Here is a 25,836-nt window from a genome sequence, read left to right on the forward strand (position 1 = left end):
AAGAAAGAACATTGAATAAAAGAAGTTATATTTGAGAACTTGTGAATTGACAACAGCATTATTACAATATGCACGGGTTAAATATCTGATCACAAATGTAGATTCTCGACTTTCTGCTACAAAACGTTTTGAGAAACTATAGTATGGGTGCACGATTACCGTAGTGATCAGCACAATGATATTACAGCGCCAGCAACCTGGGTTCGAATCTGGTGCAGTCTGTACATTCTCCCCATATCTGCGTGGATTTCCTCTGGGTGCTTTGGTTTCTCCCACCCTCCAAAAAAAAAGTTTTCTAGCTTAATTGGGCTGGAAGTGCCTATTACTCTAAACTTATCTTTAAATTTAAAAAAAATGGTTAGTAACCCTGTGAAAAGTATTATTTCACAGAATTAATGTTCTTCCTCAATATGTTTACATCTAAAGCAATAGGAATCATTTATTAGATGCAAGAATTAGTTAACCATACCAACCCCAAGGAATTAAGCAATAATATATTGCTTTTAAAAATTCAATTTTTTAAACTCTTCTAGTTTTGGACCCTGTGGAATGGAGATAAATGTGATAATATAGCTTGAAATTGGACCTTTGAGAACAAAACTTTCCAGCCACCCATCTTTTAAGCTTTTCCCACTGAGATGAAACCATTTAATGGATGTGAAATGGATTTATTAACTTTTAATATTGACTTGTTGTTTAACATGCTAACAAGCTAGAATTTTCTAACATTAAAAGAAGCAATTTATTCTTGTAAAGACGGTGAAGTATTATTGGAACCATTTAATTTTTTTTGCTGTGGTCCCACAGATTGCTGAGTCATCTCTAGTGCAGCCAGAACTGGGTATGACACACATCATTAATATTGCATGAATTCTCATCAATGATGTGCATGCAAAATAGATAATAATACTGTGCATTGTTCCATTGAAATCAAGATGCTTTGATTCAGCTGCTGTACTAAATGAATCCCACAAGTTACAATGAAGGATAATTATATTGTTTTAATAATACAGATTTTTTTTGGCATTTTGATGTTGAGACAATAAAAAGACAATTGCTTTCACTAGAGTCTCCACAGGATAAAAGGGAAAATATGTCAAATTTATCAGGTCACAATATTTTGTGGTAATAAAGCAGTTGTTTTATTTAGTCTTCCACAGCACAAGGATTTGGAATATAATTATTTTCCCCCAGGTATATAAATAGATAAACAAATATTTCTAAAAAAGAATCTAAATGGCAGGGTCTGTAGAATTTAGCTGCATAATTCCATTTAACTATGTTTTATGGTTCAATACATTTGTGTGCATTTTTAGATAATCTTATCTTGAGTGTTTTAAACAGGCAATGAGTTGGCCAATTCTAGCCATATAATTTACTGAATTTGCATTGACTTTCTTAAAAAGATTGACCTGAAACAAGAAAAAAGTCTAATTCTGTCCAGGGAAATTGATTACTTTGATATGTATTTGCCTGGAGGTCCATTGGAGATTAAAACTCATTATTGTTTTCATGGAATGTTTATTGAACTGGTTGAAACTCACCTGAAAATTACAACAAAAGTTTCTCTCGAGATCTCCATTACATCATTATCTTTCAGAGCATCTTCAATTCTGCCTGTAGAGTACTTGGGAAGAATTTGTATACACTGTATTTTGCATCCAGTAATTGCCAAACTCCAGTTTATTCATGGATCATTGAGATTAGAATACAGTGTTGTATCAATATTGATAGACACTTTTTGTTACAACCATCTGCTGCCATGTTTCTTCAGCATTTCTTCTGGCTGATTGTACCTATGACAATAATTCGAAAATGTACAACAGAAGATTAAACAAAAAGCTAATCATATTATTTAATGTGGACTGATTCTGGTTCTGATATCTATGTTTAGAATCAAATCTTTCAGATTTAGTCATATCCTTTCCCTTCTATTCCTTTTAAAATATCAATGAAGACCATACAGCATTGTTACACATTACTGAAAATGCTCTGGACAACAGAAAAAAAAATCATGAAAGATGAAAATTCTTGATCATTTTGTGCTACTTCCTAATGTGTGTACACATCTGACTTGATTTTGAATTTGATGTACATCACATTTTGTCACTCTCTTTGTAACCATCTTTTGTCAAAACTGCAAGAAAAATTATAGTATTTATGGGCAATCCTAATCTAACTAATTTTTAAAAAAACTATATAACACCAGATTTGTGCCTTACCAGCTTTAACCTTTGAATCATCAAGACTCCCACCCCCAATGGTGCCAAGTCCAGGCTTTGACTATCCCATTTCCTGAGGCCTGACTTCCTCAAAATGACCCATTATTGGTCTGCTGGCCCACTGATTTCTTCCATTTCTCATACAGGGACTCTAAAATCCTCTGATAATTCTAAAGTCCCAAGTGGCAAATTTTTGCTGATGACAATCTGATAATGTTCGCATAGCTCCTTGAAAGTGGCAACTCGGGTGGATAAGGTAGTGGAGAGGGCATTTAGCATGCCTGGCTTCATTGGGTGGGGTTTTGAGAACAAAAGTTGGGACCTCATGACTCAGCTGGACAAGGAAATAGTGAGACCACATTTAAAATACTATATGCAGTTCTGGTCACCAGCTGTGGAAGGATATCAATAATTGGGAAAGGTTACAGAACAGATTTAATAGGATGTTAAGGCTTGATTTATAGAGAGACGCAAGACCTCAAGGGCCTATATTTCCTACATTTTAGGAGATTAAAGGTTGATTTATAAAGGTTTATAAAATCATGAGTTAAATAGATAAAGTGGATGCTCATAATATTTTCATCAGGATAGACAATTCTAGAGTTAGTGGGCATAGGTTTAAGGTGAAAGGAGAGATTTAAGAGTGACCTAAGGGGAAATGTTTTCCACACAGAAAGTGACCCATATCTTGAACGAGCTCCCAGAAAAAACTGTAGAATTCTGACACTCAAAAGACATTTGGACAGATTATGCATAGGAATTACTCGGGTGTATATAGAGCATGTGCATGCCACCTTGGTTGGCATGGATGAGTTGGGCTGCGTGGGCTGTTTTGTACTAAGTGTTTCTGACTAATTCATGTCAAGTTGCTGTCCTGAGTTGGAAAAAAAAGCTATTCCAAAAAATGCAGGTCTGATGTCCAACCAATGTGACATGATTTTTTTTTTCCCTCTGTATTTTGCACATCCTTTCTGTGAATGAGGCCTGTTAAAATAAATGGATAGTAACATTTTTAAAAAGTTATGAAAAAGCTGTGGTCATATTACAAGCAAGACACAGAAATGTTGTCCACTTATCTGGGTGGCTATCAGACTTTGTTAGTGGCTAGGTTGTCACTCTCAATAACATTTCTAATAAAATGTTGTTGGAAATTTGAAATTAAAAAAAAAGTAATTCCTGAAAATAACGCATTGGACTGAAGAATAAATAAAGTTATTAATTTTAATTAATTATCTTGTCATCGATCGATAATATTAGGGATTGCCATGAACTGATTTTATGTCTATCTAAGTTAGTCAGCACAGCCAATATTCTTGCATGCCAGTGCATCATTTGCTGTTAGTCGCAGTTCATTCAAACATACAACTTTTGATCATTTTTAATCATTTTTGCTTTCTGCAGTATTAAAGAATTAAATGCATTTTTCCATTTTCTATGAAAACTTACATAAAAATAAGATCACCATTTAATACTATCAAAAGTTCTAGCAACAGGCAGTCCTCATTTATAGTACAAGGAATATAACAGGCCCTTCAGTTGACGATGTTGTGCTGACCCATGTAAAGCTGACCCATGTAAAGCTACTCCATCACAATCTAATTTTTCCCTTCCTCACACCCATAATCTTTCATTTTTCTAACATCTATGTACATACCAGTGCTTTTAAGTTGTGCACGCATATGCATGCACAAATGGTCTAGGCACTCGCACACAAGGGAACTCAACAGACTTGTGTTCAAGTGTGCGTATGCACAGCTTAGAGGGAAAGCCATTCCTAGCAAGGCATTCCTGTCTGTTACACCACTTTGTGCAAAACAAAAACCTACCTCTAGCTACCCTCAATTTGCTCCATTCACCTTGAACAGATGTCCTCTGGCATTTGTTGTTGTGGCCCCAGGAAAAAGGTGCTGGCTGTCCACCTATCTAAGCCCCTCATAATCTTATATGCCCCTATTAAGTCATCCCTCCATCTTCCTTCATGCCAAAGAGAAAAGCACTAGCTCTGTCAATCTTGCCTCATAAGACATGTTCTCCAATCCAGGCAAAACCCTGGTAAATCTCATCTGCACCCTCTCTAAAGTATCTAGATCCTTCCTGTAATGATGCAACCTGAACTCCATGCAATATACTAAGTGTAGTCAAACCAAAGTTTTATAAATTTGCAACATTAGCTCTTAGATTTTGAACTCAATCTTCTGACTAATAAAGGCCAACACTCCATATGCCTTCTTAACCACCCTATCAACTTGCACAGCAACCTTGAGGAATCCATGGACTTGGAACCCAGGATCTCTCTGTAAGAAAACTATTATAACCATATAACAATTACAGTATGGAAACAGGCCTATTCACATCTACTCTATCTATCCTTCTCATAATTTTATATACCTCTATCAAATCCCCCCCTCAACCTTCTATGCACCAATGAATAAAGACTAATCTACTCAATTTGGTGACCAGAACTGCACACAGTACTCTAAATTTGGCCTCACCAATGCCTTGAATAGTCTCCGCATCACTTCCCAACTCCTATAGTCTCTGCTTTGATTTATAAAGGCCAGTATACCAAAAGCTTTCTTCACCACTCTATCCACATGAGATTCCATCTTTAAAGAAAGCTGAACCATTATTCTTAGATTTCTCTGTCCCTCTGCATTCCTCAGTGCCCTCCTGTTTACTGCATATGTCCTCTTTTGATTATTTTTTCCAAAGTGAAGCACTTCACACTTATTTTCATTAAACTCCATCTTCTTCACTCTCCATAACTCCCCCTATTTTTTGTATCATCCGCATATTTACTAATCCACTTTATCATTCCATCATCCAAATCATTAATGTAAATGACAAACAACAAGGAACCCAAAACAGATCCGTGAGGCACTCTGCTTGTTACTGACTTCCATCCTGACAGGCCGTTATCCACCATGACTCTCTACCATCTACCTTCTAGCCATTGTTGAACCCATTTAACTATCTCAAAATTAATACCTAGCGCCTGAACTTTCCTTATCAACCTTCCATGTGGAACCTTATCGAAGGCCTTACTGAAATTCACATAGACTACATCTACTGCTCTACCCTCATCAACATTCCTCGTCAGCTCCTCAAAAAATTCAACAAGATTTGTCAAACATGACCTTCCACGCTCAAACCCACTTTGAGTATTCCTGATCAGACCCTGTCTCTATAGATACTTAAATATATTATCTCTTAAGAATACTTTCCATAAGCTCACACCGACGCCAAACTTGCAGGCCTATAATTGCTAGGCTTACTCATCGAACCCTTTTTAAACAAAGGAACCACATGTGTGATACGCCAATCTTCCGCCACTATGCCCCTCTCCAATGATTTTTGAAAAATCACTGTCAGAGCCTCTGCTATTTCTTCCCTGACTTCCCTCAAGATTCCTTCGGGACTTGGAAACTTACCCACCTTTATATGCTTCAAAAGCTCCAATACCCTGATCCCTACATTTTCCATAATTACCCCTTTTGCTTCCTTTATCCTGCACAATTCAATATTTTTCCCCCTAGTGAATACCAAAAAAAAAGAAAAAAGAACTTGTTTAATATCTCCCCTGTCTCATTTAGTACCGCACACAGTTGTCCGCTCTGAGCCTCTTAGGGACCATTTTTATCCTTCAGATTTATTTTCACCCTGTTTGCTAAAGTCACCTCGTACCTTCTTTTCAGTTTCCTGATTTCTTTCTTAAGATTCTTTTTACAATCCATGTATTTTCCAAGCATCTTGTTTACATCTTGTTTCTTATATTTAATGTAGGCCTCCCCTTTTATTTGAACCAAATTTCTAATGTCCCTTGAAAACCTTGGCTCTCTCGATCCTTTGACCCTGCCTTTAATCCTAACAGGAACATGAAGATTTTGTACCCTCAAAATCTCATCTTTAAAAGACCTCCATTTCTCAACTACATCTTACCCATAAAACAAATCAGCCCAATCCACTCCTCACAAATCCTTTCTCATCTCTTCCAATCTTGCTTTTCCCCACTCAAAAACCTCAATCTTTGGACCAGACCTATCGCTTTCCATAGTTACATTGAAACTAATGGTACCATGATTCCTGGAACCGAAGTGCTCCCCAACACATACCTCTGTCACCTGCCCTAGCTCATTCCCCAACAGTAGATCCAACACTGCCCCTTCTCTAGTTGGTACTTCAACATATTGCTGCAAAAAACTATCCTGCACACATTTTACAACTCTAATCCATCCAACCCCTTCACAGAATGTGTTTCCCAATCTATATTAGGAAAATTAAAATCTCCCACTCACGCAACCCTGTGCTTATTACAAATATCTGCTATTTCTTTACAAATTTGCTCCTCTATTTCTCGCTCCCCACTAGGTGGTCTATAATACACCCCTATACGTGTAACTCCTCCTTTCTCATTTCTCAATTCCACTCATACTGCTTCCCTTGACGAGCCCTCTAATCTATCTTGCCTAAGCACCACTGTAGTATTTTTCCCTGATAAGTGATGTTACATCACTCCCTCTTGGCCCTCCAATTCTATCACACATAAAGCAGCAAAATCCAGTAATATTTAGCTGCCAGTCACAACCCTCCTGCAACCACATCTCACTAATCACTACCACGTCATACCGTCAAGTGTCTATCTACACTTTCAGCTCGTCCACCTTCCTTACAATACTCCTAGCATTGAAGTAAATGCAGTTCAGAGATTTCTCACATCTTTCTCTCTGCTTGCCCCTATCTTTACAGTCAACTCTGGTATTTATTTCCATCATCTCCCCTCCATCACTGTACTGATCATTTTCCTTTTCAATCTTGTTTATCCACCCCCAAATTTGTCTACAAGCCTTCTCTGTTTGCAGTCTAACCCTCTCCTTGCTGTTATTTGGTTCCCTTCCCCCAACCATTCTAGTTTAAAGCCTCCTGAGTAGCCTTAGAAAATTACCCCGCCAGGATCTTGGTCCCTCTGGGATTCAGATGTTCGTCCATTCAGTACAGGTCTCACTGCCTCCAAAAAAAAAGGTCTCAGTGATCCAAACTCTTGAATCCCTGCCCCTTGCTCCACCCCATCAGCTACGCATTCATCCTCCACCTTCTACTCTTCCTGCCCTCACTGTTGCGTGGCACAGGTAGTGTATTGGGGGTATGCCCTTCAGTGCTTCATGGGTGATTGCCAATTATGTTTCCTGTAAATAGCATATGGTAACCACTGTGGTGGCAAATTTACGACTCTGATCCTGATGGCAACATGCTCAAATTCTGTACATGCTTAGGTTAGCATTTCTAACTTGTGCTGGGCTCTGTAAAGAGTAAAACATTGGAAACTGCATGAGAAGATTCTGTCAATTGAATTACCTTTTGTTTTCAGTGTCAATGAACATTCTCACCATTTCTTTGTTAGGAATTATTCGACAATGACTGGTACAGGTCATGGAACGTAGTTGGGCTGGCAGACATCATTGTTCTCAAATATTCTATCAACGACAAAGCCACATTTCAAGAAGTTAAAGATAACTATGTGACAATCATTAAGAGGATACTGAATCAGTGGACAGTTCCAGTCATAGTTGCTGCAGTGGGCACAAGAGAAAATGGTGAGTAAAGAAGTCGTGCACATTCCTTTCAAATATAGCCATGCATTGACTTGCGGCCGGGTTTCGTTCTGGAAATGGGGATGCAAATTGATTTGGGCGTAAGTTGATCATTATAATAGAAATATACTGTTCAACATAAGATACCATGACACACATACGTATTTATCTAAACCTTTATATTGTACATGCACGTCTAAATACCAGAGTTAATAAAATGTAAATACTGTAGAGTACCTATAAAAATATACATACACAGGTAATAATAGTAAAAAGACTATATATGTACTCTACTTACCATGACTGGTGCTGAAGGCAGCTAACGCTCACCCGCATCAGTTCCGGCATAAATTTAAAGATTTTTATTAAGTCCTTATGGTGACCTCGGATGTATCTGCGATCGGACGTTATTCCATCGGGTGCAAATTGAGGTATGACTGTACTTCACAGGAAAACTGTGTTTGCCATTGTTAGAGTACTTGAGCAAATCATTCTGGAAATTTGATGCTTCATTCATTTACCAAAAATGAAAAAAAATCTAATCAAATCAACTTTCTCTGTGTTTAAAATGTGCATTTCTTTTGATGGTTCACAAAACAAACAAATGAGTTTATTTTCCAGTTTAAGGTCAGCTGAACTCAGCAAATTGGTGGCAAAGGTTAATGGCAGTTGTGAGTTGTGGGGGATCATATTGGTGTTTTCTGCTGTTGAATGTCTCTTGATGCCTGCTGGAAAGAATGACCAAACCATGTAATATGCTGGAAGTAAGGTGTGACCCTCCCATAACACACCATGTTAAATTGAGTTTTGAGTAATGATCCTGAATTAATCAATAATTTATAAGTAAAGGAACACCCAGGTTAGAGTGAACATGACATGTTTAAAATTGATTTTATTTTTGAAAAGTAAGTGTGTCATTAAACAAGGCTCATTTTGAAAGGTAAAGCAGGAAATGGCCATAATAAATTAGGCAGTCCATAAACCATTACGACTATGAATGAACAATGGGAGGCCTTCAAAACTGTAAAGGTACATGGGAAACAATATCATTTTAAGTTGGCAGCTGTTGGAAGTCTGCCTGGTGTAAGCATGTGCACACCAGTCCATAACCCCAGATGTACATTATTTTTGGATGTCTTTTGGGATGGTGGGATAGGAGAGGTTCTGTGTATTAATTGGCCTATAGCTACACTAAATAATCTTAGGCAGCAAGGGAAATGATTGCAACAAGCCATCCTGAAATTCCCCCACACTCTGTGAATTTCTCTGTGTAGATTTACTCTAATTCAGTATCTTTCTCAGTACAATGTCTTGGAAGGGGGCAATGTCATGTGTTAGTTGGAAAGTTGTGCATCTTTAAGAAAAATTAAGTATTCTCACCAAGACAAAGAGAACCACATTTTAATCTGAATACTTACCGAGTATTCGATGGATAGGTATTGAAGAGAAAGAAGGTATAATTTGTGGTGTCAACATAAAATATGGAGTTGATATCTGAAAAGTCCAGCTGTGTTTATAGGTATCAATGGAATGGTTGTAAAATCTGGGAGAGTAAGAATTATCATCTTATTATTTCAGGCAACCTGCACCTACTGTCCTCATTCACTATCCTCTTGATTCACCTAAATTCTCCGAAACTCCCTGTAATCTAGTTTCATTCCTTTTTCCCCCACCTGTTTTATTGCTGACTATCATCATGTGTCCCCTATCTAGTTCTTCATCACCTTCCTGACAAGTAGGCCCCGACTTATGATTGGGTTCAGTTCCAGGACTTGCACTGTAAGTAGAAATTATCATGTCGGGATCTACCTGTGCTGTAGAAAACAACCTTTTCCCTGCCGGGATGGGGGGGGTGATGGGTGACGTCCCTGCTGCTACCGGGAGCCCAAGGCAGTGCTGGGTAACTATGGGCAGTGGTGTAACCTTGCATTTTAACCTATGCTGTGATTTGGAATGCATGCACAGATTGCCATTGCTCTCTCTCCCTCTTCAATCTCTCTCCTCCACTGCAATGGCAATCTGCTCATGAGTTCCACATCACCTTTTTAAACAAAAAATGGCGCTGTGTCCATCAAAGCACATTTCCTTGACGTCTCTACAAGAGGAGCACCGAAATTATGACATTTGGGGATTTTATCAACCAGAGTCATATTAATTTGTTCTGGGACAACAGCATTTTAGGAAATATCCCCACCTTTAGTCCAACACAGTTGATTTATTTTTTGCCACGTCTACATTACATGCTTTAATATTGGGTTATCTATTTTCCCTGGTATCAATTTGATGTCCCATTTTTATATAAACTCTCCTGCTATATTTTCTCTTGCCATGTGTAGCCCAATTTGTGCCCAGGAGGGGTCCCAGCTCCCTCAAAGAATGAAGCTATTGTGATAGAGTATATAGATATGTTTTTGGGAGGTAAATTGGGAAAGGTTTGTTAGAGTAGGTCACATACAAACACTTTAAAACAGATCTTATTTGAAATACTGGAGCTCTGCCCAATGCTAGACAAATCGGGGATTCACAGCTTTTGCAAGAGCTTTGAAGAGTGCTCAGGGGACTTCACTAATGGATTGTTGTTTACAAAAGGGAACAGATGAAAGATCTTGCTTGAGAACTTGTTGTTCTGGGAGGGTCATGTGGTTTTTCAAGGAGAGAGAGCTAAGCAGGCTTTCTCTCAGAGAAAGAGAGAGATGCACACACAAAGATCACTTGTACAGTGTTGCAGACAGCAGCTGGGACTGGAACAGGACAAACTCACAAGCTTGTAGATTGCCCCATTTTGGAAGATGGCCTGGTCAAAGCCCTTGTGGTTCTTGCAAGACTGGCTGTCTCATGTTTCACTTGGAATAAGGGTAACAAAAAGCAACTCTTTGGTGACCTGAAAGAAAGCGGTTATCGTCTGGAGAATCCTGAGGGGAGAGTTTTGTCAGCAAGTGGCTGATTAAAAAGGAACAACAAATCTCTCTCTGAAAACCAACAAGAACCTTCCTGAGCGGTAACCATTTACCTTGCAAGCACCAAAGAATGGTGAACTTTATAAATGTTAAATTCTATGCACAATATAAGAATTGCCTGCAGCCAGTGAACTTGGAGGAATGAGAAGTGAGATTGGACTGTGAACCAAAGAACTTTTCTTAAATTTACACACACATTACATACACATGCTCTTAGAATTAGAAGGAGGTTAATTTGGGTTAGTTAAGTATAGAGATAAGTTAAAGTTTGATTCTGTTTTCATGTTTAAAGTTAATTAAAAACAACTTTTGTTTAAGTAAACATTTGTGTTGATGAACATCTATTGTTGCTGGGTTTTGGGGACCTCTGAGCTTGTACCACCATAAACTTCGACTGGGCTACCCAATTTTATTTTTTAAAATCCACCAATTTCAGACCTCCCAATTTATAATCCCAGGTCAGCTTTGCCATGGAGGTTGCAGCTACTTTACCGTTCCACAAGAACTTTCTGACACATCTGTTGAGCAAGTTAAAGAAGCCCTTGGGCAATGAAATTGGCAAGGACTGAAATAGATACTATAATCTTGGCATCACTTTCAATTTAATACAATTGACCCTGTCCACCAAAATTATGGGCAGAGTCCTCCATCAGGAGCTGCTGGTGGAATCCTAGATAATAAGATCTTCCTCAATCTTCCTGAACAAAGATCGATAATTAAGTTGATATAAATTGCACAAATCCTTATCCACTTTTATCCCTTAAAATGAACATGACATATTTATAAATAAAAATAATAAATTCAGTTAAATCCACATTACAGTAAAATAATTGAATTCACAAAATCACATATGCAAAGTGAAATAAAGAGAAGTAAGCCAAACCTTAACCTGAATTTACCACTTTAATGAAGGTCCAGCCTCATTCAATTTAATGAGATTTATGCTAACTATGGCAAACATAACAGTAAAATATGAATGTCCTTGAGCTCATCTTGATCCAGTATTAGTAATGGACTAGACACACCAGCAGCAAAGCAAGATGTGTATTACACCACATCTAGACTAATGTTCTACTTTCAAGCTATGTTGTTCCCCCCCCCTCCCCCCCCCATTTTAACTGCTTGCAATTTGTTGGCATGTTCTCAATAATTTAACCTTATTTATTTGCAGATGAAAGCATACATAATATAGATTAGTAAAGCATATAATAAATAACCATTGGCTGTCCTGCGTGATATTGGGGAACAAATCTTAATAATATTGAACCAAATAAAAGGAAAATCAAATAAGAACTATACTTAAAAAAAAAAATTCAACTGTATTCAAAACAGCCTCATGCAAAACTGGCAACTAATTAACTATCAACAGGGAGGGCAAGCTACCTGTTTTATAAAATGACAAATAATATGTATTTTTTCATGCGTATAATAGCAGTAGCTTACTTTTGAATAAGATAAATGTTCACTGGACCATTGATGTTTAAATTTCAGCTTTCATCTGATGATCACATTATTTCAGTTCAGGACTATTAAGGTTTTTTTTCCCAATAACTGCAATGTGATTGTTATTTTTAATGACATAAGCTAATATAACTAGTTCTATCTGTAAACAAATGCAGATTTCATAATTGTCAGTATTCCAGCCACAACAAACAGAAAAATGGCCAATAATCCTTTACTTGGAGGATGTATGTTGAGAGTGAAATGTTAACCTGGATATTAAATGAGGGCTTTTGTTCCATAAAGGTTCAAAAAGTTCAAAGTTCAGATTTATTGTCAGAGTACATACACATCTCATACAACCCTGAGATTCTTATTCAGGCAGGATTTCTACGTATCCATATGATTCATGGGATTTTTTGAACTAGACTGAGAAATAAAGTAGGAAGATCTGGGCTCGATATTTTATATGGAGCAGCTTATCTAGCAATGTTGCTTTGCAATCTCAGTTTTAATTATTAGCTCAAACTAACAACACAAGAATTTAATTAACAGTATTCTAACTGATTACAAAGTCCATTTATGGTTTAATAAACTACTGTGAATGAATATTGTGTTTTTCAGCTTAGTATTGACCTATACATTTTTGTGAAAATTGTAGTAATTAGTAATTAAATTAAATTAGTCATGATAATTGCATTATAATGCAATTTCACCATTGAGACACTTTTTAACTTTGATTTCAGGCCAGGTTTCTGTAACTGAGATTTCAGTTACATTGCTCAGAATTATAGTTTGTCTATAAATAAGACACAATAGGATGAAACTGGTTTTAGAACAAAGTATACAATCAACAGAATTTGAATGGAAAAATCGTGCAGGTGTTAAAAAGGCCGTTGATTGTCTCATCACTCAAAGAAGATTAATTCAGACTGCAGTGTTTTTAATTATTAGAGCATGCCAACTTATTGGAAGTGTGAACTGTGTGGCATATTTAATTTTGCAGTCTGTAGCCTGAGAAGTTTAGGAATCATAATAGAGATCAAGTGCTTGATCTGGCTACCAGACTACTTTGTTCAGGCATTTCATTGGGCATGTTCACCTTCCGTGGGTCTGCAGTACTAATTAATCTGAAGGCTAGGATGTTCCTGCTGTCCAGAAAGGATTCCACCAGCAGCTCCTGAGATCCTGCCCTCAGAATGCCTCGATATGAAACACATGAAATCAGTTCAAAGGATTTAAAATGTTAACAAATATGAAAATTATTTAAAATATGAGAAGTTACTTAAAATATCAAACTACTACAAATTAATTGTATAAACACATACAAATTAAAAAAATAAATTCATTATCTACATTTGCTACTGTATTTGATTTTGACACATTTTTTGATAGCAGGCTCTGTAGAGGTGAGCACTTCTCCTAGAGTTACCACCCAGAAGAATTTATTGGTGAAAAGACTACTGGACCCAATTTTTCATAATATAATATGATGCTCGGCCTCGTACATTTTTGTGAAAATCTTTGACATTTAAGAGCATTGATAAACTATTAAATTGAAATACACACATTTTTGGTAATATTTTAAGAGGGGGTTTGGGTGTGTGTGTGTGACAAACATTCACTTTACAAAAGAATATTTGTAAGTATTCTTGGTACAGTCCAATAACTGAATGGAATTCTACCATTAGCTGCATGGATGTATTAAAAATAGAACAAGAAAATAAATGAATAATAAATAGTAATGAAAAATAAATGAAAAGAATGGATCTGGAAAAAAGCAAAGAAAGTAGTTACAGTCATCTTAACACCTTGAACGTTCATATCCAATTTTCTGCTTTATCTTATTTCAGTACTGAATGCTGATGGTAATACATGGCTTGCAATATACTTCCTGAAAAACATTTATTGCCATTATTTGAGTCATGTGATATCAAGTACCTTGAGCCTTCGTCCATTATTCTCATTAATCTTTCACCGACTACATGCTTATGCTGAGCCTACATGTGCCAAACATCAATATTCTACTAACTAACTTTGTTCTTGTCTATAATTTTGGCAAAATCATATTTTACAAATAGTCCCTATCAATCAAAATAAACTATGTGACCATATGTGATGCTGTTTTATTCCACAACCTCTCAGATGAATTCACTATTGTTGGTAGAAAGAGTTCAGTTATACCTTGATAAGATGATTAAAGTAAAAAGCTATATGATTTCCTTTTACACCATTTCTCAAGCAGAATGAGAATTCAACATTTCAGGTCAGGATTCTTACATGATCTGCAATGTAAACTAATATTTTTATCCATGGATGCTGTCTGAGTCTTTCCAGCTTCTCTTTATTCACTCAGTGCTCCAGCATCTCCACTTATTGTGTTTCTTCAGTTGGTAAATCAGTAACTGGAGGTCATGGTTACAAACTCATCAGAAAAGCAGTGAAATGGAACTTTACTCCATATGCAGATTTGCTCGAGCAAATTAATATTCTACGAGAAGCTACATCCATGGAGAGTTTTAATATCGAGGTGGATAAATAATTGAAAATGAAAATAAATTAAAAGGGTAAAATAAAGACAGTAGGGCTTAACAGATAAATCATTCATCTAGTTGGAACTGTGAGCTGAATGATACTGCTGTCTGCTCAGCTTACTGTTATGACTTGTACTGGCACTGCAGAGTGATGCAGACAGCCTGCTGAACGACTTGAAATGCAAATTGAAAACTCTTCCAGATTTGTTCTTTGGGAAAAAAAACCCCCAGTACCTTTGAAGTAAATCATTTTTATGATGAGCACTTTTGTGTGAATGTGCAATTTTAATAGATATAAGCTCGTTGGTTTCATGCATCCTACAAATCAAAGTACATGGACCACATGGTGCATAACAAAAAGGTTATATTCGCTGCATATTCAGAAAGCTCATCTCCTTCAAAGTTTTCTCTAAGGAGCAGTTTAGGAGATTTTAGCTGTAGAAAAGATCCATTTCAAGTTACTTCACCATTTTGGTACATTGCAACTGTCAGTTTTAAGATTCAAGATTCCATTTATTGTCATGTCACAAAGTACAGAACGTTGTTTTCCTTCATTTGCCCTGTAAAGGCACACAAAAAGGCACTATGAGCTCAGAGCCATTGTCAAGAGGAGAGAGAGAGAGGGAGGGAGGGGGGTGGAAAGAGAGAGAGTGAGAGAAGCAAAAGAGATGCTCTTCAGACACATAAAGTGTCCATGGATTCTGCTACCTCCTTTGGTGTTGCTGCCTCCTGAACACCTGTAACCTCTGCATGGCCCCCTGACTGGTCCAGCGGTGAACCCGTGATCGAGGCATCCAGGTTACCCTCCTCAGCCTCTGGTCAGCTTTTTATTCCAGTTTAATCTTTAAAAAGTAGACCAGAAAAGTTCTGGAAAATTTAATCAGAGATTTTGTCAAATCACAAAGTACTATTTACATTCAAATTAAAAGGACTACATGGGTATTTATTCATTTTCAAATCCATAATTAATTTTCTACATTTGACCTTGCAAATCAAAGCAATATTTTTAGTTGCATTATATTGTTCATCTACTTCAGATCTTAAATTCTAATGGATTCACTTATTAGCTACATGTTGGTGCCTAGTTTGTAAATCAGAACTTTGTCCAATGTTGCTGACCCTTTAGAAATTGATAGTGTACATTCCATAGCTTTTTGCCAATTATTTGGGTCTTTAAAAGGTGTGTTTCTAAATTATGAATTCCTGAATATGGATTAATTTTATATAAGTAAGTTTCTAGATAATACAAAGGTTGGGAATGGTGTTGAAGGCTGCTGTAGGTTACAACAGGATATAGGCAGGATGCAGAGTTGGGCAGAAAAGTGGCAGGTGGAATCTTCACCAAGCTCTGGTGCTTAAAGTTAAATGGTTATCCTTCAGGAATGTTCTTGTTGGTTTCAGAGAGAGATTTGTTGCTTGTTGGGCATACAAAAACTGATTTCCACCAATCAGACACTTCAGTGTCTTACCGAAGAAACTTGCCCCATCATGGGTTTTCCAAATGATAACCTCTTCTTCCAGGTCACCACATAGTTCCTTTTGTTTCCCTTATTTCAGGAGAAACACTCTAGCCAGCCATTTATTCCTGTAAGGACTACAAGGGTTTTGAACAGGCTGAACTCAGAACTCACAACCCATCTTCAAAATGGGGTTTTCAACAAGTCTGCCAGCTTGCCATTTTGCAGCCTCAATTCCTACTGTAGAACTGATCTCTCTCTAAAAGAGAAATCATCTTTGTTTTTCCTCTCTCTGCTTGTAAAAACCATACAACTTCTTTCAGGGCTCTAAACCCAATCTTTGAAAGATCTTGTAAGTATCTCTAAACCTGGACTTTATTGCCCATACAAAATAGATCAGCATTCTTCAAAGTTCTGCAAAGTTAACCAGAGCCTCAATGCCTAACTTTAGCAAAGCTCTTGCATTTTTTTTAATGAGATATATTATGTGAAGTGTTACTCTGTTTGTGAAATATAACCTATTCTAATCCCCCACAATCTATCTCTTTTAAAGACATATATTACCCTTGACTTTTCTAACATATCCTTTAATGGAGGTCAATCCAGAATAGTGTGAGGTGTATTTTGGCAGGTCAAACTTGAAGGCAGAGTCCATGGTTAATGGTAGGATATTTAACAGTATGAATGAACAGAGGGACCTTGGTGTGCAAATCCATGGATCTTTTAAGGTCGCCACACAGGTTGATAGCACAGTTAAGAAGGCCTATGGTATGCTGAGCTTCATTAATTAAGGGATTCAATTCAAGATTCGTGAGGTAATGTTCAGCTCTATAAATCTCTGGTGAGATCACACTTAGTATCTTGTTTTCGGTCCTTATCACTTCATTGCATGAAAGATCTGGAAGCTCTGGCAAGGGTGCAGAGGAGATTTGTCAGGATGTGGCCTGGATTGGAAAGTAAGGCTTATGAGGCAAGGTTAGCATAGCCATCAACACTCTCACGCCCGGCCTGGATTACAAGCAACTGGCTCAGACACAGAGGAATGATGCGGAGACGTAGGCCTTGCGGACTGCCATCTCAGGCCTCAAATTCAAGGATGTCCGGGTGCCCAGCAGCCTGGACACATTGCTCTGTGACGTCTCAACAGGCGCGCCGCACCCGGTGTTCCCGCCGCGCCCGGTGTTCCCGCCGCGCCCGGTGTTCCCGCCGCACTGGTGGGCGAAGGTCTTCAGTCTGATCCACGACCTCGCTCACCCAGCGGTAAAGACAGCCGTGCAGATGGTTGCGGAGTGGTTTGTGTCACACGGGCTGAAGAAGGAGCTGGCGGAACTGTACCAGGTGCCAGACCTCCAAGGTCCAGCAACACATTCGAGCCCCCATCCAGAACTTCGACCCGGCCGTTTGCAGATTCCAACACATCCGCGTTGATGTCGTCGGGCCCCTGTTGGTGTCCAAGGAGGCTCATTATCTCCTCACGGTGGTGGACCGGGCCACAAGGTGGCCGAAGGCTGTCCCAGTTAAGGAGGCCTCCATGAAGACATGCACCAGGACTCTGGTCAGCCAATGGATCACCCGTTTTAGAGTCCCAGCACACATCACTAGTGACAGAGGGGCGCAGTTCACATCTGCCCTCTGGACTCAGATGACGAAGCTCCTGGGGGTCAAGCTCCACTACACAACAGCATACCACCCGCAGTCCAATGGGTTGGTGGAGAGGTTCCACAGGCACCTGAAGGCATCGCTTATGGCCAGGCTCTCTGGACCAGACTGGGTGGACAAACTACCCTGGGTCCTCCTTGGGATTAGAACAGCACCCAATGAGGACATGCAGGCTTCAGCAGTGGAGATGTTCTATGGCGCACCACTTCCCTACTGGGTGAGTTTTCTGGCCCAGATCCTGACACCACGGCCACTGACATAGGTGGACCTATGCAGGCAACTAGCCTCCCTAGCTAAGGCACGCCAAGGCACCCAGGTGTTGCATCTCCCCAAAGAGCTCAACTCGGCCCAGTTCTTTTTCATGCGGAGGGACCACAAGGTGCACTGCTACAGTGACCGTACGAGAGGCCATACAAAGTCCTGCACCGGTCCGGCGGAACCCCCACCCTGGACGTTGGGGGAAGAGAGGAACTTTTTCAGGCAGCCCATCCGGACTTATCACAGCCGGTGCAGAAGGCCGCACCCAAGTGCCGGGGCCGGTCGCCAAAGCAACAGGACACATAGCCGGTTCTGGGGGGGGGCGTTTGTGTAGCGGCGTACTTCCTCATGGCAAACTGGCCCCATTTGTATCGCCACGTGGCGGGGCACCATGGGGAAATGGCATCGACAGAGGTTTCTCTCTGATTCCAGCATCCCTTCTAGCGTGCACCCTGGGGCAGAGATTATGACGTCACAATGCACCAGGTGACTGAGCTCAGGCTCCCCTTAAAGGGGCACGGTGAATTAGAATAAAAACAGCCGTTAACGACCCTCACCATAGTGGCCGTGTTTCTTCCACTGCTCACACCACCACAAGTCATTCATTGTTTCTTTTTAGGAAGGGCAGAGGAGGGGAAGAGGACTGTCTAGGGGATGGGAGGGGGAGGAGGGAAGGGGAAGGAGGGAGTGAAGGGGAGAGGAGGAGGGTAGGGGAGAGGAGAGTGGTGGCGGGGAGGGCAGAGGAGGACATGAAGGCTTTAGTGCCGGTTGGAAAATCTGTGTGCACTCACACACATGTACAGCCATGGTCATGACATCTTCTTTATGTGCTCTCGCTCCCCCAACATCAAACCCTGGCTACGCCACTGCTACAGGAGTACCTGGAGAGCATCCTGGCTGGTAGCATCACTGTCTGGTGCAGAGGTGCCAATGCTGTTTATGTGGGCTGCTGTCGCAGCCATCAATGGTGGCTGGCCTGGTCGTTTCCCTGAAACCCGCAGGGCTGGCGGCACTTATGGGCTTGCTGACCCCAACGTTGGTGGTAGAAACACCAGGTTGACTGGCCCTCCTCCGGCTTGGTCTTGGGAGCGGCATGCGGTTGGCTGCTTCCTGTTCATGCTTCCTGGTCATGCCACCTGGTTGAGACCTGCCTCGTTCTCCCTCTTCGTGTGCCAGAAGGCATCCGCGTTGACTGCTGCTCTTCTCGGGTTCGAGAAGTCTCTATCTGTGAGGAGCAGCTGGATGTCCTCTGGCATCTGTTCCAGGAAAATCTGGCGGAAGAGAAAACAAGGCTTGTGGTCTTCCGCCAGGGACAGCATTTCGTCCATCAGCGCCAACAGACTGCAGTCCCCAAGCCCATCTAGGTGAAGGAGCCTGGAAGCCCGTTGCTGGAGAGTTAGCCGAAAAGTTCCAAGCAGCAGGTCTTTGAGGGCGGTGTGAGCCTGGGGATGGTGGATGATGTCGTCCACCCTGCCGTATCTTGGTCCAGAGTGCTCACGACATGATAGAACATCGTGGCATCTGAGGAGATGTTGGGGATTTGAAATTGTGCTTTCGCCTGCCCGAACCACATTCTCGGTCGGTGGGTCCAAAAGAGGGGAAGGTTGATGGAGACAGCGTTAACCTCTGCTCAATCCTTGGTGTTTTGAGTCCAGAAAAATGTCTGGGCTTGTCGGGGTCACTACTGTGGTGGTGTGAGCAGTGGAAGAAACACAGCCACCATATTGAGGGTCGTTAACGACTGTTTTTATTCAAATTCACCGTGCCCCTTTATGGGCAGCATGGGCTCAGTCACCTGGTGCATTGTGACATCATAATTGGTGCCCAGGGTGTGCGCTGGAAGGGATACTGGAGTCAGAGAGAAACCACTGACGACGCCATTTCCCCATGGCTGCCCCTGCCACCTGGCGATGCAAGCGGGCCGGTTCGTCATGAAGATGTGCGCCACCACAGACTTTTACTCCTCTCCCAACTCATTTGAGCTGGTGAACAACCATTGATGTTCCTGTAGAGTGCTGTAGGTTTCTATGAGGGGTGCTGGACAAAGTAGTGACTCTGTTGATAAAAGTTAAAGAATTTCATGTATGATACATTCTAAATGTAGTATTATGTGACAATAATGGAAACTTTTTCTTTAATTGATACTTTGAAATCTATCTAACTGACTTGAAATTCCTACAAATGGCAAAATCCATGTAGTAAGTGTCTTTCATGCTATAATTCTGCAGGTCCATTTTTAAAGCATAATCTGAGCACAAAAATGGTGTGAATATCAGAGAATGTGGCCAACATCCCCAATCCCACCCCCTCACGCACAAATCTCACTTTAATTATTTTATTTTCTGATCCCGCTGCCCTTCATATATACTGTTTTACTGTTCACCTCCACCTTTGTTCACTCATGGAGTCATTCAGTTGGCATTGCCAGCTTACCAAATTTTTTTCTGGCTTTTATTGGTTACTGGCAACTCTCTGGTTGTTTTTTTTAAATTTGGTAAATTTATAAATGGCCACACCTCTCTCAAATATTTAGAACACACACAAGAGTCACCACTATGTTGCATCTGTTTTGGACAATATTAAAAATCTCCTCTAAAATACATAAGCTGACTCCTCTTCTTGACGAGTAAGCTTTTCTTAAAATGAATGGCTTTGATTCAACAGAAATACTATAGAACTGTTGTCATCAGTGAACTTTATTTAATTCCATTCCAACAAGCTATTTCGCCAATGGCACAAGAATGAATAATTTTTACAATAATTAGTTGTAAAATGCTTTGAAAGGTGAGGAAAATATGAAATCCTGCAAGTTCATCCATTATTTTCTTTATTTGAAGTAAGACTATATTTTAATAAGTTGTGTATTTTCAGAAACAGGCCCTTCAGCCTTTCTAGTCTTTGACAATCTATTATTCTGCCTAGTCCCACTGAACAGGCATCCTGAATGCCTGCATGGATGGGAGGTGTATATCCCTCCATACACCTCCCATCCATGTACCTGTCCATAATTTTCTTCATTGAGCCTGTATTCAACACTTCTGTTAGCTGCTCGATCCACACTCCCACCACTCTCTGTGTGGAAAAAAATTCACCCTAATGTTCCCTAAAACTTTTCCCTTTTCATTCTTAACTCTTGTCCTTTGGTGTATACCTCACCTAATCTCAGTGGAAAAAGCCTACTTGCATTTATAATTTTTAATCATAACTTGGTATCTCCCCTTATTTTTCTCTGCTCTAGTGAATAACGTCCCAACCATTTTAACCTTTTTCCGTAACTCGGTTCCTCATGTCCCAGCAACATCCTAGTAGGTCTTCTGAAGTTTTATACAATTTTACCATAGCATCCCAACTCTTATACTCAATACTTTGATTCATGAAGGCCAATATTGTCAAAAGCTCTATTTGTGACCCTGTCTACCTGTAACTCCACTTTCAGGAATTATGTATCTGTATTCCCAGGGTTGGTATTCCAGTTAGCACAAGAACAATGTTGTTACAGCGCCAGTGATTAGGACTGGGGTTTGAATCCCACGTTGTCTGTAAGGAATTTGTATGTTCTCTCTGTGTCTGCGTGAGTTTTCCCTGGGAGCTCCGGTTTCTTTCCACTGTTCAAAAATGTACTGGGGTTGTAGGTCAATTGGGTGTAATTGGGCAGTACGGGCTTGTAGGCTGAAAGGGCCTGTTACCGTGCTGTATGTCTGAATTGAATTTTTTTAAAAATTAAAATCCCTCTGTTCTACCGCACTCCTCGGTGCCCTACCATTTACTGTGTATGTCCTACCTTGTTTGTCCTTTCAAAATACAGCACCTCACTCTTTTCTGGATTAAATGCCATCTGCCATTTTGCAGCCAACTTTTTCAGTGGGTCCAGACCCTAGGCAAGCTATGAAAGCCTTCCCACTGTCCACTACACCTCTATTTTTTGTGTCATCTGCACATTTACTGATTAATTTACTACATGATCATTGTGTTATGAGCCCAAAGGTTCCCAAGCAGCAATAGATATTCACCAAGACAAATGGTTACTTAAACAAAAGTTGCTTTTAATTATCTTTAAACATGAAAATAGAATCACACTTTAACATATCACCATTGATTTAACTAACCTAACTTAACCCCCTTCTAATTCTAAGCGCACAGGTGTGTAATGTGTGTGTAAGTTCAGAAAAAGTTATTTGATTCACAGTCCAATCTCCTCATTCCTCCAAGTTCACTGGATGCAGGCAATTCTTATACTGTGCACAGAATTTAGCATTTATAAAGTTCACCAGTCTTTGGTGTTTGAAAGGTAAATGGTTACCGCTCAGAAAGGTTCTTGTCAGTTTTCAGAGAGAGATTTGTTGTATGCTGACACCCACAACTGATTCCTTTTTAATCAGCCACTTCGGTGACTTGCCGAAGAAACTTGCCCCCTTCAGGTTTTTCCAGATGATAACCTCTTTCTTTCAGATCACCACAGAGTTCCTTTTTGTTGCGCTTATTCCAAGTGAAACATTAGACAGCCAGTCCTTTCCCCTTGCAAGAACCACAAGGACTTTGACTAGGCTGAACTAAGCACTCACAACCCCTCTTCCAAAATGGGGTTTTCCACAAGCACACACACACACACACACACACACACACACAAACCTGTTTTACTCTCTCTGCTTACAAAACCACCTGACGCTCCTAGAACAGCAAGTTCCACTCCAGACAGAATGTGGTTCCGACAAGCTCTTTCATCTGTTGCGTTTTTGTAAACAATCAATCAGTGAAGACTCTTGGACATTCTCCAAAGCTTTTGCAAAGATTGTTGGTCCCAACATGTCTAGCATGAGCAGAGCTCCAGTATTTTAAATAAGATCTGTTTTAAAGTGTTTGTATGTGGCCTACACTAAAAACCCTGCCCTAATTTATCTCCCAAAAACATATCTATATTCTGTCACAATTGACATAGATGACCAACAGCAATGAACTGAGTACCAATCCTTGAGGCAGACCACTAGTCACAGGCCTCCAGTCAGAGAGGCAATCCTCCACTACAACTCTCTGGCTTCTCCTGTAAAGCCAATGTCAAATCCATTTTACTACCTCACCATGAATACCGAGTGACTGAACCTTCCTGACTAACCTCCCATGTGTGACCTTGTAATATCCATGTAGACAACATACACAGCTTTTCCTCCATCAACTTTCATGTTAATTTCCTCAATAAACTATAAGATTTGTTAAAACAGCAAACTAAAATTTGTTTATCAGTGGCCTAAAATTTCCTGGGTTATTGCCTTTTTTAAACAATGGGAGAGAATGAGCTATCTTCCAATCCTCTGGCACCTCACGCGTGCCTAAGGACATTTTAAATGTACATGCCAAGGCCCCTGCAATTTCTACACTAGCCCCCTCCCCCAAGGTCAGAGGAATACCTGGTTAGGCCACCAGGGATTTATCTACCTGTATTTGCTTTAATACTGCAAGTACTTCCTCTGCTTTAATCTGTATAGGCTCCATGCCCGTTCTGCTTGATTTCCTTATTTCCCTTGTGTCTACACCAGTGTTCTTAAGAAATACAGATGCAAATGTATGGAGCCATCTCTTCTGGCTCCATCCATAGCCAACCACACTGATCTTAAAGAGGACCAATTGTGTTCCTTTCTATGCTTTTGCCCTTAATATATCTGGAGAAGCCCATAGGATTTTCCTTCATATTGTCTGCCAAAGCAACTTCATGTTTTCTTTTAACTTTCAATATTCCCTCTTCAGTTGTTACCTACATTTTTATAATCCTGAAGTACTTAATTTGCTCCTTGTTGCCTATATCTGCTATACACCTTTCTTTTCTACTTAACCAGATCCCCAATATATCTCAGAAAACCAAGATTCCTTATGTCTATTAACTTGGCCTTTAATCCTTACAGGAACATACAAATTCTATACTCTCAAAATTTAACCTTTGAAGGTCTCCCACTTGCCAAGCACATACTTGCCAGAAATCCATGCTTTCTAGATCCTTTCTCATTTCCTCAAAATTGGCCTTTCTCCAATTTAGAATCACAATCTGAGGACCAGACCTAATCTCACCATAATTATCTTGAATCTCATGGCATTATTATCACTGAACACTGTGTTCCCCCACACACAGATCTGTCCCCTGACCTGTCGCATTCCCTATTGCTTCCTCTCTAGTTCAGTGTTTCCTAAACTGGGTTCCACAGAATGCTGGGGTTCCATGGAAAAGCCTAGGGGTTCTGCAGAAGAAATAACAGAGATCTATCTGTTTTTCTTTAATTTAATTTTTACCTTTAATTCCATTTTGTTTTTAGTTCTATTTGTTTCCGGGGGGGGGGGTGGGTGGGGAAGATAAGATGGCAGCCGCAGGGGGGGGACAATGGAGGGGAAAACGCGCATGACCTTCCGCTGATGTTCACCTTGGCCATTCATTTGCACAATTACCTGCCCCACCGCTCCTATCAGTCTCCAGGTTTGGCTTGTCTGTCAAAGGGTCCGGTGGCAGGGTTCTGGACCAATTAGCAGGCGGAATGATGGGGGAGGGAGTAGTGGAGATTGTGACATCTCCTCCCCACCCGTGCAGCCAATCACTGGGCCGCAGCCCCATTGTGATGTCAGCAGGCGGACAGCTCGATTGGGGGTTAAGGTCCAGAAGCTTCTCTCTGTCTAATCCACAGCACTCACTCCCCATGTGCAGGAGTTCTTGAGCTCTGTTTCTTCCCCCCCCCCCCCCCCACTTGTGTGGTGTGCTCCATTTCTCATTGACTGATGGTGCAAACCGTGCCACCTTGACATGCAAGTGCAGTGGAGCTACACGTGGGTAGGGGGAGAGGCTTGATTTGGAAAATTTTTTAAAAGTGAATGAGAGGTGAGGAAAGATAGTTGCAAGAGCCCCGTGACTGTGGGTTTCACAAGGAGTTGAGCAGATACTGTCTTGACCTGCCCTGGAGCTGAAAGGTCAACAAAGGAGTTGTTGAGAATCACAAAAGCTTGCCCATCCTGGAATCAGACAGCATCCTTGGGAGAAATGATCAGTTGTTGAACTCGGGGCAGAACACCAGGTGGTGACTGGGATTTGGGGCATGGGGGACCCTTGGTCTCGGACATGTCTTCTCAAGCAGTAATACAACCCAGAACTCCAGACGCTGGTGCTGCAGGTGGGTGGGGTGGGCACAATAACTCATTTGGGGGGGCATGGCCTGCAAATGCTCTCCATGACGCCGTCCCTGTGTATATGCCGGGCTTTTTAAACTAATTGACGATTGGGGTTCCGCGATTTCCAAGTGCTCTCCTAAAGAGTTCCGTGAGCTAAAAGGTTTGGGAAGCCCTGCTCTTGTTGTTACCTCGAATATATTGATTTAGAAAACTTTCCTGATCATATTTGACAAACTCCAAGCCATCCAGCCCTTTGAGTCTCAACGTTCCAGTCAATATGTGGAAAGTTAAAATCTCCGACTGTCACACCCATGTGTTTCCTGCTGCTGTCTGCTCCCTCTCCACAGATTTACTCCTCCAATTCTCGCTGACTATTGGGCCTTCTGTAATGCAACCCCATGAGTGTGATCATACCTTTCCTGTTCCTGAGCCTCACCCACGTAGCCTCAGTAAATGAGCCCACTGGTCTGTCCTGTGTGATTACTGCTGTGATTATTTTCCCTGACAAGTAATGCCACTCCTCCCTTTCATCCCTCCTGTTCAATCGTACCTGAAACAATGGAACCCTGGCTCATGGAGCT

At 40.5% G+C, this 25,836-nt stretch overlaps 1 protein-coding gene and 1 long non-coding RNA gene across 4 annotated transcripts in view; one reads left to right on the forward strand and one right to left on the reverse strand.

Moving 5' to 3' along the window:
• Positions 1–25,836, forward strand: part of rhobtb3 (Rho related BTB domain containing 3) — a 181,528-nt gene that overhangs the window by 69,880 nt on the left and 85,812 nt on the right. For all 3 annotated transcript variants that reach the window (XM_069891828.1, XM_069891846.1, XM_069891837.1), the window contains exon 3: positions 7,621–7,813. In XM_069891828.1, the coding sequence (XP_069747929.1) occupies positions 7,621–7,813 (193 nt within the window). The remainder of the gene's footprint in view (positions 1–7,620; positions 7,814–25,836) is intronic.
• Positions 64–24,792, reverse strand: LOC138739566 (uncharacterized). Its single transcript, XR_011342321.1, has 4 exons — positions 24,545–24,792; positions 9,229–9,353; positions 7,575–7,693; positions 64–1,796 (listed from the first exon to the last, which is right to left on the reverse strand). It is a non-coding gene; the product is annotated as an uncharacterized lncRNA (long non-coding RNA).

This window comes from Narcine bancroftii, chromosome 1 (genome assembly GCF_036971445.1).
Source record: "Narcine bancroftii isolate sNarBan1 chromosome 1, sNarBan1.hap1, whole genome shotgun sequence".
NCBI lineage: Eukaryota > Metazoa > Chordata > Chondrichthyes > Torpediniformes > Narcinidae > Narcine > Narcine bancroftii.